Below are 13,757 nucleotides of genomic sequence, written 5' to 3'. Positions count from 1 at the left end.
GGACGCATTCCGGAATGTTGATGGGTTCCGGAATGTTGACAGATTCTATAACGTTGATTGATTCCGGAACGTTGATGGATTCTAAAATGTTGATGTATTCCCATACGTGGACGCATTCCGGAATGTTGATGGGTTCCGGAATTTTGACGGATTCTATAATGTTGATTGATTCCGGAATGTTGATTGATTCCGGAATGTTGATGGATTCTAGAATGTTGTTGGGTCCTGCAGTGTTGCCTTCAGCCAAGTATCCCGGAATGTTGATGTATTCCAGAATGTTGATGGATTCCGGAATGTTGATGGATTCTAGAATGTTGATGTATTCCCGAATGTGGATGCATTCCGGAATGATGATGGGTTCCGGAATGTTGACAGATTCTATAACGTTGATTGATTCCGGAAAGTTGATGGATTCTAGAATGTTCATGTATTCCCAAATGTGGACGCATTTCCGGAATGTTGATGGGTTCCGGAATGTTGGTGTATTCCAGAATGTTGATGGATTCCGGAATGTTGATGGATTCTAGAATGTGGATGTATTCCCGAATGTGGACGCCTTCTGGAATGTTGATGGGTTCCGGAATGTTGATGTATTCCAGAATGTTGATGGATTCCGGAATGTTTATGGATTCTAGAATGTTGATGTTTTCCCGACCGTGGACGCATTACGGAATGTTGATGGGTTCCGGAATGTTGGTGGATTCTAGAATGTTGATGTATTCCCAAATGTGGACGCATTCCGGAATTTTGATGGGTTCTGGAATGTTAACGGATTCTATAATGTTGATTGATTCTGGAATGTTGATGGATTCTAGAATGTTGTTGGGTCCTGGAGTGTTGCCTTTAGCCAAGTATCCGGGAATGCTGATGTATTCCAGAATGTTTATGGATTGCGGAATGTTGATGGATTCTAGAATGTTGATGTATTCCCGAACGTGAACGCATTCCGGAATGTTTATGGGTTCCGGAATGTTGACGGATTCTATAATGTTGATGGATTTCGGAATGTTGATGGATTCTAGAATGTTCATGTATTCCCAAATGTGGACGCATTCCGGAATGTTGATGGGTTCTGGAATGTTGACGGATTCTATAACGTTGATTGATTCCGGAATGTTGATGGATTCTAGATTGTTGTTGGGTCCTGGAGTGTTGCCTTCAGCCAAGTATCCCGGAATGTTGATGTATTCCAGAATGTTGATGGATTCCGGAATGTTGATGGATTCTAGAATGTTGATGTATTCCCGAATGTGGACGCATTCCGGAATGATGATGGGTTCCGGAATGTTGACAGATTCTATAACGTTGATTGATTCCGCAATGTTGATGGATTCTAGAATGTTCATGTATTCCCAAATGTGGATGCATTTCTGGAATGTTGATGGGTTCCGGAATGTTGGTGTATTCCAGAATGTTGATGGATTCCGGAATGTTGATGATTCTAGAATGTGGATGTATTCCCGAATGTGGACGCCTTCTGGAATGTTGATGGGTTCCGGAATGTTGATGTATTCCAGAATGTTGATGCATTCCGGAATGTTGATGGATTCTAGAATGTTGATGTTTTCCCGACAGTGGACGCATTACGGAATGTTGATGGGTTCCGGAATGTTGGTGGATTCTAGAATGTTGATGTATTCCCAAATGTGGACGCATTCCGGAATGTTGATGGGTTCTGAAATGTTGACGAATTCTATAACGTTGATTGATTCCGGAATGTTGATGGATTCTAGATTGTTGTTGGGTCCTGGAGTGTTGCCTTCAGCCAAGTATCCCAGAATGTTGATGTATTCCAGAATGTTTATGTATTCCTGAATGTTGATTGATTTTAGAATTTTGATGTATTCCTGAACGTGGACGCATTCCGGAATGTTGATGGATTCTAGAATGTTGTTGTTTCCTGCAGTGTTGCCTTCAGCCAAGTATCCCGGAATTTTGATGTATTCCAGAATGTTGATGTATTCCGGAATGTTGATGGATTTTAGAATGCTGATGTATTCCCGAATGTGGACGCATTCCAGAATGATGATGGGTTCCGGAATGTTGACAGATTCTATAACGTTGATTGATTCCGGAATGTTGATGGATTCTAGAATGTTCATGTATTCCCAAATGTGGACGCATTCCGGAATGTTGATGGGTTCCGGAATGTTGGTGTATTCCAGAATGTTGATGGATTCCGGAATGTTGATGGGTTCTAGAATGTGGATATATTCCGAATGTGGACGCCTTCTGGAATGTTGATGGGTTCCGGAATGTTGATGTATTCCAGAATGTTGATGGATTCCGGAATGTTGATGGATTCTAGAATGTTGATGTTTTCCCGAACGTGGACGCATTACGGAATGTTGATGGGTTCCGGAATGTTGGTGGATTCTAGAATGTTGATGTATTCCCAATTGTGGACGCATTCCGGAATTTTGATGGGTTCCGGAATGTTAACCCTCGTGTTGTCCTTCGTATTGCGTATGCGCCCAGCGTCCTTTCCGCCGGGTCAAAGTGACCCACGCTCCAAGGACGAGCAGGAGGAGTTGGCACACGCGGCGCAGTACAGGAGCGCGCAGCCTCTGCATATGTATTTCTCGCAGCCGCGGCACATGTTGTGCGTTTTACAGTCCTTACTGGAGGGACAGACTTGACACCTCTTTCTCTTACTCGCGGGCATGGGCGGTTCGATACGAGCCTTGGAAGTGGGGGCCCGGGCCTGGGCCGCAGCAGAAGGCTCAGCCCCCGACGAAGGGCCCGGCGCCGAGACGAGATCCGTCCGAGGACGGAGAGAAGGGGAAGAAGAAGAAGGAGGAGGAGGAGGAGGAGGAGGAGGAGGAGGAGGAGGAGGAGGAGGAGGAGGAGGAGAAGCGACTCCCCCGCCGCCGTCCCTGTCGACACCCCCCGCGGCCGCCAGCCGATGGGCTTTCACGACCGCCGCGGCCGCTTCTGCGCTCGGCAGGCGAGCCCTCCGTTGGATGAGCGGAGCGACGAGCGCCTTTCCCAGGCGCTCGAGAAACACCCTCCTCTTGTTGCGCCTGCCGGGCAACCAGTCCGGGTTGAGCTCTCTCCATATCACGAAGGCGTCGTAGGAGGACACGTCGAGAATGTTGTGGAAGACGGCGAGGGGCCAGCGCGCCGTCATCCTCCTGCAGCTGTATGCGCCTACGACTTTGTCCAGGTTGTCCACGCCGCCTTTGTTGGAGTTGTAGTCCAGGACGACGGCGGGCTTATTGTCCGCACGCCGCCGGCCGACGGCGTCCGCGTCCCGTGCGTGGAACGTGCTGAGCAGCAGCACGTTCTTGTTTTTCTTGGCCAGGTAGGAGACCAGCGCGGTGTCGCGCGTGAAGGCGAACTTGGAGGAGAGGACCCGTCTGCCTCGGACCGCGAGCAGGGCGGTCGGGAGCTCGGGTTTGTTCTTTCTGATCGTGCCGAGCATGGTGTTGTTCCTATCGCGGAGGAGCTGCTGCGCGAGTTCGTAGGAAGTGAAGAAATTGTCGCAGGTGACGTTACGGCCCGTCAGGCCCTCCGTCATGTCGAGCACCACGCGGGCTGCCAGGTTCTTCTCCGAGCCTCCTAGTCGTCGTCCCTGTTGTCGCTTCTCACCCTCTGCGGCGGCGGCCGCTGCTGCGGGCTTCTTCCCCGTGTAAACTTGCATTTTCCAAGCGTAGCTGGATCTGGCATCGCAGGCCACCCACGACTTGATCCCGTACCTGGCAGGCTTGCTGGGCATATACTGTCGAAAGGGACAACGACCTTGCGGTGGGGTGGGGGGGATTGAGAGAGACAGAGAGAGAAGCTTATAGAACAGGTATCACTCCACTACCACCGTATGCAGTGTGTGTGTGTGTGTGTGTGTGTGTGTGTGTGTGTGTGTGTGTGTGTGTGTGTGTGTGTGTGTGTTTCACTCCATTAGGCACAGACAAAATAAAGAACCGTAATTTATTTATTATTACAAACATTTTTGAAAAACTTTTTATTTATCGTTTGTCTCATCACCTCTGAACGGAACCAGTTGCTCATCCACCGTGACGTGAGGCCCGGGGTTGTACAGGATCGGTAGCCGTTTGACCCACGCGTCCCAGACCTTTCTCACGGCCGCCAGCTTGTCCGAGGCTCGTCTCTCCGCTCTCGTCTCACGGTCGTCAAACCGCACCAGCTTCGAGTAAACGTGAAAGACTTTGAGGGACATCGTGGCACGGAAAATCGCACGTCCGCTCTCCGCATCCCACAGGCTGGCGGTGGCCTCGCCTCGGGACCTGTACACGCCGGCTAGGATGAGCAGCCCCATGTAGGCGTGCAGGTCAATCTCGTCCATCCGCTTCCAACCGTCTCTTCCGTATTTCCTAAGACCCTCGCGATTAGTCTCCTCCAGAATGATTTCGTCTATTTCCCGCGTGAGGAAGAGGAAGAATGTCGAGACGATGTCTCGGGCGTTGGAAGCCGCGTAGGCCGTGGGTCCAGGCGGCCAGGGCTGCTGCTGCTGCTGCTGCCGCTGCCCCGTCGTTTGGTACGGTGTAGAGGACCAAGTTATTTTCCCGTTTCTCGACAGGAACGTCTCTCGTGCAACAAGACGGATATCTTCTTCTTGTTCTTCTTGTTCTTGTTCTTGTTCTTGTTCTTGTTCTTCTTCTTCTTCTTCTTCTTCTTCTTCTTCTTCTTCTGAGGTTGCATTTGTCTGCTCTGGTGGGTCTTCTTCTTCTTCTTCTTCTTCTTCTTCTTCTTCTTCTGAAGATGAGGATGCATTTTTCTGCTCTGGTGGGTCTTCTTCTTCGTCTTCTAAGAATGATATTACATTTTCTTGCTCTGGTTGGGTGTCTTCTCCTTCTCCTTCTTCTTCATCTCCTTCTTCTTCTTCTTCTTCTTCTTCTTCTTCTTCTTCTTCTTCTTCTTCTTCTTCTTCGGTGACCGGCCGGCTTACGTTCTCCTGCTCATCCTCCTCTCGTTCTTGACACTGCTGTCGCCTTTCCTCATCGTCATCCTCCTCCTCGGGGTCCGAGCGAGGTTTGTGGGACCGGGTCTCTTGAAGAACTTTTCTGGCGACGAACCTCGTGTTCTCCTCCTGTTCGTCCTCATCCTCCTCCTCCTCTCTTCTCTCCTCTCGCTCCCGATAGCTCCTCTCCCGCTGCCGTCGCAGCTGCCTCGTCCCCCTTTCATCTCGTTCTCGCTCTCGCCGTCTTGAAATGCTTTCCTCTCGCTCTCGATTCCTCTGCTCTTCCTTCCTTCTCCACCCCGTTCTCCTTTCTTCTCGCTCCCGACCGCTCTTCTCCCGCTGCCCTCCCGGCTGCCTCGTCCTCCTGTCCTCTCGTCGTCGCGAAACGCTCTCCTCTCGATTCCTCTCCTCTTCCTTCCTTCCCCGTCCCCTTCTCCTCTCCTCTCGCTCCCGACCGCTCTTTTCCCGCTGCCCTCCCGGCTGCCTCGTCCTCCTGTCCTCTCGCCGTCGCGAAACGCTCTCCTCTCGATTCCTCTCCTCTTCCTTCGTTCGCCGTCCCCTCTCCTCTCGCTCCCGATCGCTCTTTTCCCGCTGCCGTCTCAGCTGCCTCGTCCTCCTGTCCTCTCGCTCTCGCTCTCGCCGTCGCGAAATGCTCTCTTCGCGCTCTCGATTCCGCTCCTCTTCCTTCCTTCGCCACCCTCTTCTCCCGTTCCCTCGCCCCCGACCCTCTTCGTCCTCTTCTTCTCTTATCGCTTCATCTTCGTTATCTTCTTCACCCGGCAAGCTGGAAATAAGCTGTTGCATGAACCTTTCTTCCTGTTCGTCTTCTTGTATCGCTTCATCTTCGTAATCTTCGCATTCTTCACACGGCAAGCTGGAAAAAAGCTGTTGCATGAACCTTTGAGCGGCGAAACGTCGTCGCGCCGTCATGGTTGTTTTTGCTGTGGGCTTACCGTGTGAGGGCTTACCGTGTGACCTCGGTGTGGTGAAAGGGGTGATATATTTAATACGTGTCTTAGTTTACCCTCCCCATCCATTCCACGACAGCTACCTTTTTGGCAGCGAAACGTCTCATGGCTGAGAGGTTGTTTTTTTTTTTTGCGGCAGCCGTTCGCTGTCCTACTCTTCTTGCTCTGTACGCACGTGTCGTGCTTTGCACGCGTTCGCTCTGCCCTTCCTCCTTATGCTGCCAAGTACCAAGCCAGAATGTTCCTGGACTTTCTGGAACATTCTGCGGCTCATTTCTGTCCTTGTGTTTCCTCGCACAGGCTCCATTTCATCTTTTCCCAGTTCCAAAGGACAGTTGGCAAGCCGCCAAGGAACAAGCTGGAATCTTCCTGGACTTTCTGGAACATTCTGTGGCTCCCATGTACCCGTGTGTTTGTTGCATTGGGCCCAAAAGGACTTTGGCCAGCTGCCAAGAAAAGCTAGGATGTTCCTGGACTTTCTGGGACATTCTGCGACTCATCTCTGCCCTTGTGGTTCCTTGCACAGGCTCCCTTTCATCTTTTCTCAGTTCCAAAGGAAATTTGGCAAGCTGCCATGAAACAAGCTAGATTGTTCCTGGACTTTCTGGAACATTCTGTGGCTCCCGTACCTGTGTGCTTTGCACGGGCTCCATTGTATCTCTCTGTGTGTGTGTGTGTGTGTGTGTGTGTGTGTGTGTGTGTGTGTGTGTGTGTGTGTGTGTGTGTGTGTGTGTGTGTGTGCGTGTGTGCGTGTGTGCGCGTGTGCGCGTGTGTGCGTGTGTTCATCCCATCCCCTCCAAAAGAAAAGAGGCAAAGACAAAAAAAAAGAACTGTATTTTATTTATTACAAACATTTTTGAAAAACTGTTTAGCGATTTTATTGTTTGATTTGTTTTTTTTTGTGGCGCCTCTCGCCTCTCTCTGTCCTCCTCTTCTTGCGTGCTTACTCACCTGTCGTTCCTTGCACACGGTTCGCTCTACCCTTTCTTCCTCCTGATGCTGCCAAGTACCAAGCCAGAATGTTCCTGGACTTTCTGGAACTTCTGTGTGGCTCATCCACGCCCTTGTGTTACCTCAGGCTCCCAAAATTGGCAAGCTGTCATGAAGCAAGCTAGAATCTTCCTGGACTTTCTGGAACGTTCTGTGGCTCTCATGTGCCGCCTGTGCTCCATTGTATCTCTGTATTTTTTCCTCTCCCTCTTTCTGTGTGTGTGCGTGTGTGCGTGTGTGTGCGCGTGTTCATCCCATCCCCTCCAAAAGAAAAGAGGCAAAGACAAAAAAAAAAAAGAACTGTATTTTATTTATTACAAACATTTTTGAAAAACTGTTTAGCGATTTTATTGTTTGATTTGTTTTTTTTTTGTGGCGCCTCTCACCTCTCTCTGTCCTCCTCTTCTTGCGTGCTTACTCACCTGTCGTTCCTTGCACACGGTTCGCTCTGCCCTTTCTTCCTCCTGATGCTGCCAAGTACCAAGCCAGAATGTTCCTGGACTTTCTGGAACTTCTGTGTGGCTCATCCACGCCCTTGTGTTACCTCAGGCTCCCAAAATTGGCAAGCTGTCATGAAGCAAGCTAGAATCTTCCTGGACTTTCTGGAACGTTCTGTGGCTCTCATGTGCCGCCTGTGCTCCATTGTATCTCTGTATTTTTTCCTCTCTCTCTGTGTGTGTGCGTGTGTGCGTGTGCGTGCGTGCGTTCACATCCCCTCCAAAAGAAAAGAGGCAACGACAAAAAAGAACTGTATTCATTTATTACAAACATTTTTGAAAAACCGTTTAGCGATTTCATTGTTTGATTTTTTTTTTGTGGCGCCTCTCACCTCTCGCTGCCTACTCACCTGTCGCTCCTCGCACGGCGTTCGCTGTCATTTCCTCGGCCCGCGGCTCTTCACTCTCCTGCTCGGAGTCGGAGCCGCGGGCGAGGGACGGGCCCGGTCTGCTCACGAGACCTCTCCTGGGCCGCGAAACGCGTCGTTTGTGCTGAGAGGTTGTCGGTTTTTGTTTTCCTCCTCCTCCTCCTCCTCCTCTCGCTCCGCGCACGGCGGGCGTCTCGCGGCCTAGGAGGTCTCGGAGTCAGAGCCAGAGGGTGACCCCGGTCCTCTCCGAGACCTCCTAGGTCGCGAAACGCGTCGGCGCTGATACTCACCTGTCGTTCCGCCCACGGCGTTCGCTGTCATTTCCTCGGCCCGAGGCTCTTCACTCTCCTGCTCGGAGTCGGAGCCGCGGGGCGAGGGACGGGCCCCGGTCTGCTCACGAGACCTCTCCTGGGCCGCGAAACGCGTCGTGTGTGCTGAGAGGTTGTCGGTTTTTGTTTTCCTCCTCCTCCTCCTCTCGCTCCTCGCACGGCGTTCGCTGTCATTTCCTCAGAGCCGCACGCGGGGTGAGGGACGGGCCCGGTCTGCTCACGAGACCTCTCCTGGGCCGCGAAACGCGTCGTGTGTGCTGAGAGGTTGTCGGTTTGTGTTTTCATCCTCCTCCTCCTCTCGCTCCTCGCACGGCGTTCGCTGTCATTTCCTCAGAGCCGCACGCGGGGTGAGGGACGGGCCCGGTCTGCTCACGAGACCTCTCCTGGGCCGCGAAACGCGTCGTTTGTGCTGAGAGGTTGTCGGTTTTTGTTTTCCTCCTCCCCCTCTCGCTCCTCGCACGGCGTTCGCTGTCATTTCCTCAGAGCCGCACGCGAGGTGAGGGACGGGCCCGGTCTGCTCACGAGACCTCTCCTGGGCCGCGAAACGCGTCGTTTGTGCTGAGAGGTTGTCGGTTTTTGTTTTCCTCCTCCTCCTCCTCTCGCTCCTCGCACGGCGTTCGCTGTCATTTCCTCAGAGCCGCACGCGGGGTGAGGGACGGGCCCGGTCTGCTCACGAGACCTCTCCTGGGCCGCGAAACGCGTCGTTTGTGCTGAGAGGTTGTCGGTTTTTGTTTTCCTCCTCCTCCTCCTCCTCCTCTCGCTCCGCGCACGGCGGGCGTCTCGCGGCCTAGGAGGTCTCGGAGTCAGAGCCAGAGGGTGACCCCGGTCCTCTCCGAGACCTCCTAGGTCGCGAAACGCGTCGGCGCTGATACTCACCTGTCGTTCCGCCCACGGCGTTCGCTGTCATTTCCTCGGCCCGAGGCTCTTCACTCTCCTGCTCGGAGTCGGAGCCGCGGGGCGAGGGACGGGCCCCGGTCTGCTCACGAGACCTCTCCTGGGCCGCGAAACGCGTCGTGTGTGCTGAGAGGTTGTCGGTTTTTGTTTTCCTCCTCCTCCTCCTCTCGCTCCTCGCACGGCGTTCGCTGTCATTTCCTCAGAGCCACACGCGGGGTGAGGGACGGGCCCGATCTGCTCACGAGACCTCTCCTGGGCCGCGAAACGCGTCGTGTGTGCTGAGAGGTTGTCGGTTTTTGTTTTCCTCCTCCCCCTCTCGCTCCTCGCACGGCGTTCGCTGTCATTTCCTCAGAGCCGCACGCGAGGTGAGGGACGGGCCCCGGTCTGCTCACGAGACCTCTCCTGGGCCGCGAAACGCGTCGTTTGTGCTGAGAGGTTGTCGGTTTTTGTTTTCCTCCTCCTCCTCCTCTCGCTCCTCGCACGGCGTTCGCTGTCATTTCCTCAGAGCCGCACGCGGGGTGAGGGACGGGCCCGGTCTGCTCACGAGACCTCTCCTGGGCCGCGAAACGCGTCGTGTGTGCTGAGAGGTTGTCGGTTTGTGTTTTCATCCTCCTCCTCCTCTCGCTCCTCGCACGGCGTTCGCTGTCATTTCCTCAGAGCCGCACGCGGGGTGAGGGACGGGCCCGGTCTGCTCACGAGACCTCTCCTGGGCCGCGAAACGCGTCGTTTGTGCTGAGAGGTTGTCGGTTTTTGTTTTCCTCCTCCTCCTCCTCTCGCTCCGCGCACGGCGGGCGTCTCGCGGCCTAGGAGGTCTCGGAGTCAGAGCCAGAGGGTGACCCCGGTCCTCTCCGAGACCTCCTAGGTCGCGAAACGCGTCGGCGCTGATACTCACCTGTCGTTCCGCCCACGGCGTTCGCTGTCATTTCCTCGGCCCGAGGCTCTTCACTCTCCTGCTCGGAGTCGGAGCCGCGGGGCGAGGGACGGGCCCCGGTCTGCTCACGAGACCTCTCCTGGGCCGCGAAACGCGTCGTGTGTGCTGAGAGGTTGTCGGTTTTTGTTTTCCTCCTCCTCCTCCTCTCGCTCCTCGCACGGCGTTCGCTGTCATTTCCTCAGAGCCGCACGCGGGGTGAGGGACGGGCCCGGTCTGCTCACGAGACCTCTCCTGGGCCGCGAAACGCGTCGTGTGTGCTGAGAGGTTGTCGGTTTGTGTTTTCATCCTCCTCCTCCTCTCGCTCCTCGCACGGCGTTCGCTGTCATTTCCTCAGAGCCGCACGCGGGGTGAGGGACGGGCCCGGTCTGCTCACGAGACCTCTCCTGGGCCGCGAAACGCGTCGTTTGTGTTGAGAGGTTGTCGGTTTTTGTTTTCCTCCTCCCCCTCTCGCTCCTCGCACGGCGGGCGTCTCGCGGCCTAGGAGGTCTCGGAGTCAGAGCCAGAGGGTGACCCCGGTCCTCTCCGAGACCTCCTAGGTCGCGAAACGCGTCGGCGCTGATACTCACCTGTCGTTCCGCCCACGGCGTTCGCTGTCATTTCCTCGGCCCGAGGCTCTTCACTCTCCTGCTCGGAGTCGGAGCCGCGGGGCGAGGGACGGGCCCCGGTCTGCTCACGAGACCTCTCCTGGGCCGCGAAACGCGTCGTGTGTGCTGAGAGGTTGTCGGTTTTTGTTTTCCTCCTCCTCCTCCTCTCGCTCCTCGCACGGCGTTCGCTGTCATTTCCTCAGAGCCGCACGCGGGGTGAGGGACGGGCCCGGTCTGCTCACGAGACCTCTCCTGGGCCGCGAAACGCGTCGTGTGTGCTGAGAGGTTGTCGGTTTGTGTTTTCATCCTCCTCCTCCTCTCGCTCCTCGCACGGCGTTCGCTGTCATTTCCTCAGAGCCGCACGCGGGGTGAGGGACGGGCCCGGTCTGCTCACGAGACCTCTCCTGGGCCGCGAAACGCGTCGTTTGTGCTGAGAGGTTGTCGGTTTTTGTTTTCCTCCTCCCCCTCTCGCTCCTCGCACGGCGGGCGTCTCGCGGCCTAGGAGGTCTCGGAGTCAGAGCCAGAGGGTGACCCCGGTCCTCTCCGAGACCTCCTAGGTCGCGAAACGCGTCGGCGCTGATACTCACCTGTCGTTCCGCCCACGGCGTTCGCTTTCATTTCCTCGGCCCGAGGCTCTTCACTCTCCTGCTCGGAGTCGGAGCCGCGGGGCGAGGGACGGGCCCCGGTCTGCTCACGAGACCTCTCCTGGGCCGCGAAACGCGTCGTGTGTGCTGAGAGGTTGCTTGAGAGGTCGCTTGAGTCATCCTCAGCGAAGCAAAAATAAATAAATAAATAAATAAACAACTGAACATTGGATGAAAACAGAGGCAGACTACAGCAGGAGGATGAAACGATTTTTCATCCAACAATGTTCAGATCGTTTCATCCTCCTGCTGTGTAGTCTTTCTGTCTGTTCCTCCTATTTTCAGCTCCTGCCTTTCCCGGTGCCTTCCTACCCTGGCTTGCTGATGTGTGAAGCTGTCCTGTTTTGTTCAGGGAGGCGAGATAGTTTCATTCATCCGACCGCCCACGGTTTATCCGACCTCATTCATCCGACCGCCCCCGAAATATCCGACCGGGCTGGGTTTATCTGACCTTGTGCTGTGTGTGGAAAGAAGGGAGGGGAAAAAAAAGAAAGCTTTCCCATTCATCCAACCAAATAAGGAGGAAAAAAAAAAGAAGCAGCGCGAGGGGAGTGTCAGTTTATCCGACCGCCCCCGAAACGTCCGACCGGGCTCGGTTTATCCGACCTCATTCATCCGACCGCCCACGGTTTATCCGACCTCATTCATCCGACCGCCCCCGAAATATCCGACCGGGCTGGGTTTATCTGACCTTGTGCTGTGTGTGGAAAGAAGGGAGGGGAAAAAAAGAAAGCTTTCCCATTCATCCAACCAAATAAGGAGGAAAAAAAAAGAAGCAGCGCGAGGGGAGTGTCCGACCGCCCCCGAAACGTCCGACCGGGCTCGGTTTATCCGACCTCATTCATCCGACCGCCCACGGTTTATCCGACCTCATTCATCCGACCGCCCCCGAAATATCCGACCGGGCTGGGTTTATCTGACCTTGTGCTGTGTGTGGAAAGAAGGGAGGGGAAAAAAAGAAAGCTTTCCCATTCATCCAACCAAATAAGGAGGAAAAAAAAAGAAGCAGCGCGAGGGGAGTGTCCGACCGCCCCCGAAACGTCCGACCGGGCTCGGTTTATCCGACCTCATTCATCCGACCGCCCACGGTTTATCCGACCTCATTCATCCGACCGCCCCCGAAATATCCGACCGGGCTGGGTTTATCTGACCTTGTGCTGTGTGTGGAAAGAAGGGAGGGAAAAAAAAGAAAGCTTTCCCATTCATCCAACCAGGAGGAAAAAAAAAAAGAAGCAGCGCGAGGGGAGTGTCAGTTTATCCGACCGCCCCCGAAACGTCCGACCGGGCTCGGTTTATCCGACCTCATTCATCCGACCGCCCCCGAAACGTCCGACCGGGCTCGGTTTATCCGACCTCATTCATCCGACCGCCCCCCGAAACGTCCGACCGGGCTCGGTTTATCCGACCTCATTCATCCGACCGCCCCCGAAATGTCCGACCGTGTGCTGTGTGTGGAAAGAAGGGAGGGAAAAAAAAGAAAGCTTTCCCATTCATCCAACCAAATAAGGAGGAAAAAAAAAAGAAGCAGCGCGAGGGGAGTGTCCGACCGCCCCCAAAATGTCCGACCGGGCTCGGTTTATCCGACCTCATTCATCCGACCGGCCACGGTTTATCCGACCTCATTCATCCGACCGCCCCCGAAATGTCCGACCGTGTGCTGTGGAAAGAAGTGAGAGAGAAAAAAAAAAAGCTTTCCCATTCATCCAGCCAAGAAGGAGAAAAGGGATCAGCGCGAGGGGAAGTAGGGAGGGGGTGTCAGATAGACCCGATGGCTGCGGGGGAGGGGAAGAACGGGAGGCTCGTGCCTGTGAGGAAACGGTGAGGTGGGGGTGTGAGCAGACCCGTGAGTCGCTCAGAAAAAAAAAAAATCAAAAGGCATCCAGCTGAGAAAAAAATGTCCAACTGGTGATGAGTCGCACACGCACACGGATAAAACACGATGAGATGAGGAACGAGGAGGCTTAAGAAATTATTTTTATGATGAAGAGGGGGCAGCAGCGGAGGCAGCAGCTGTTTGCGAGTTCCACGAGACCACGTGAACGTCTCCGGGAGCGTAAAAATAAAAAGCGCGATCCTCTGCTCTGTAAGTGCCTAGCAGCTATGGGAATGTATCGCTTCGTCGACCGCTTTGACAACTTTACTCAGTTCGTCCGCATGTCTCCGGATAGGTGCCGGCTTTACGGGCCCGAGTTTGTCGTCGCGTACGACAAATTGCACGCCAGGATAGAGGCGCTGTGCGCCAGCGCCTTCTCCGCGCTCGACGACTTTGGGCCGCGCGACGCGGCCTGCTGGGAGGCGGCGTACGGGGAGCCCCACGTCGCCGGCGCGTCCTCTTCTCCACCCTCTGCGGCCTCTGAAGCCTCTGTCGAGGCTGTCGTCCCCGTCGTAGCCGCAACTCAGGGAAAGAATCTTGCAGAAACAGCAGAAGAAGAAGAAGAAGAAGAAGAAGAAGAAGAAGAAGAAGAAGAAGAAGAAGAAGAAGAAGGCGGCGGCCATGGGAACGGAGTCCAGCCTCGTCCGCAGCTGAGGCCCGACGGCGATAACGGCGGCGGCCTCATCCCATGTACGGAAGAGTTCAGCTCGGATGACGACTTGAACGAGGCTCAGAAGGTCCGGATCTGCTCGCACCTCGTC

General features: G+C 54.6%; 1 protein-coding gene across 1 annotated transcript; it reads right to left on the bottom strand.

Moving 5' to 3' along the window:
• Window positions 1-2,086: 2,086 nt before the first annotated feature.
• Window positions 2,087-8,805, bottom strand: LOC111585819 (chimeric ERCC6-PGBD3 protein-like). The gene is made up of 2 exons (XM_055008786.1): window positions 3,985-8,805; window positions 2,087-3,741 (listed from the first exon to the last, which is right to left on the bottom strand). Exons 1-2 carry the CDS (start codon window positions 5,846-5,848, stop codon window positions 2,495-2,497), a joined length of 3,111 nt encoding a protein of 1,036 aa, XP_054864761.1. The 5' UTR covers window positions 5,849-8,805; the 3' UTR covers window positions 2,087-2,494.
• Between the last annotated feature and the right edge of the window lie 4,952 nt (window positions 8,806-13,757).

Source organism: Amphiprion ocellaris, unplaced genomic scaffold (genome assembly GCF_022539595.1).
Source record: "Amphiprion ocellaris isolate individual 3 ecotype Okinawa unplaced genomic scaffold, ASM2253959v1 Aocel_unscaffolded198, whole genome shotgun sequence".
Lineage (NCBI taxonomy): Eukaryota > Metazoa > Chordata > Actinopteri > Pomacentridae > Amphiprion > Amphiprion ocellaris.
This window is presented reverse-complemented; position numbering and strand designations above follow the sequence as displayed.

Coding starts and splice junctions, on each gene's coding strand:
- LOC111585819 (XM_055008786.1), bottom strand. CDS start 5,848: ATGACGGCGCGACGACGTTTCGCCGCTCAAAGGTTCATGCAACAGCTT. Junction 3,742..3,984: donor GCAACTGGTTCCGTTCAGAG/GTGATGAGACAA, acceptor CCCCACCGCAAG/GTCGTTGTCCCTTTCGACAG.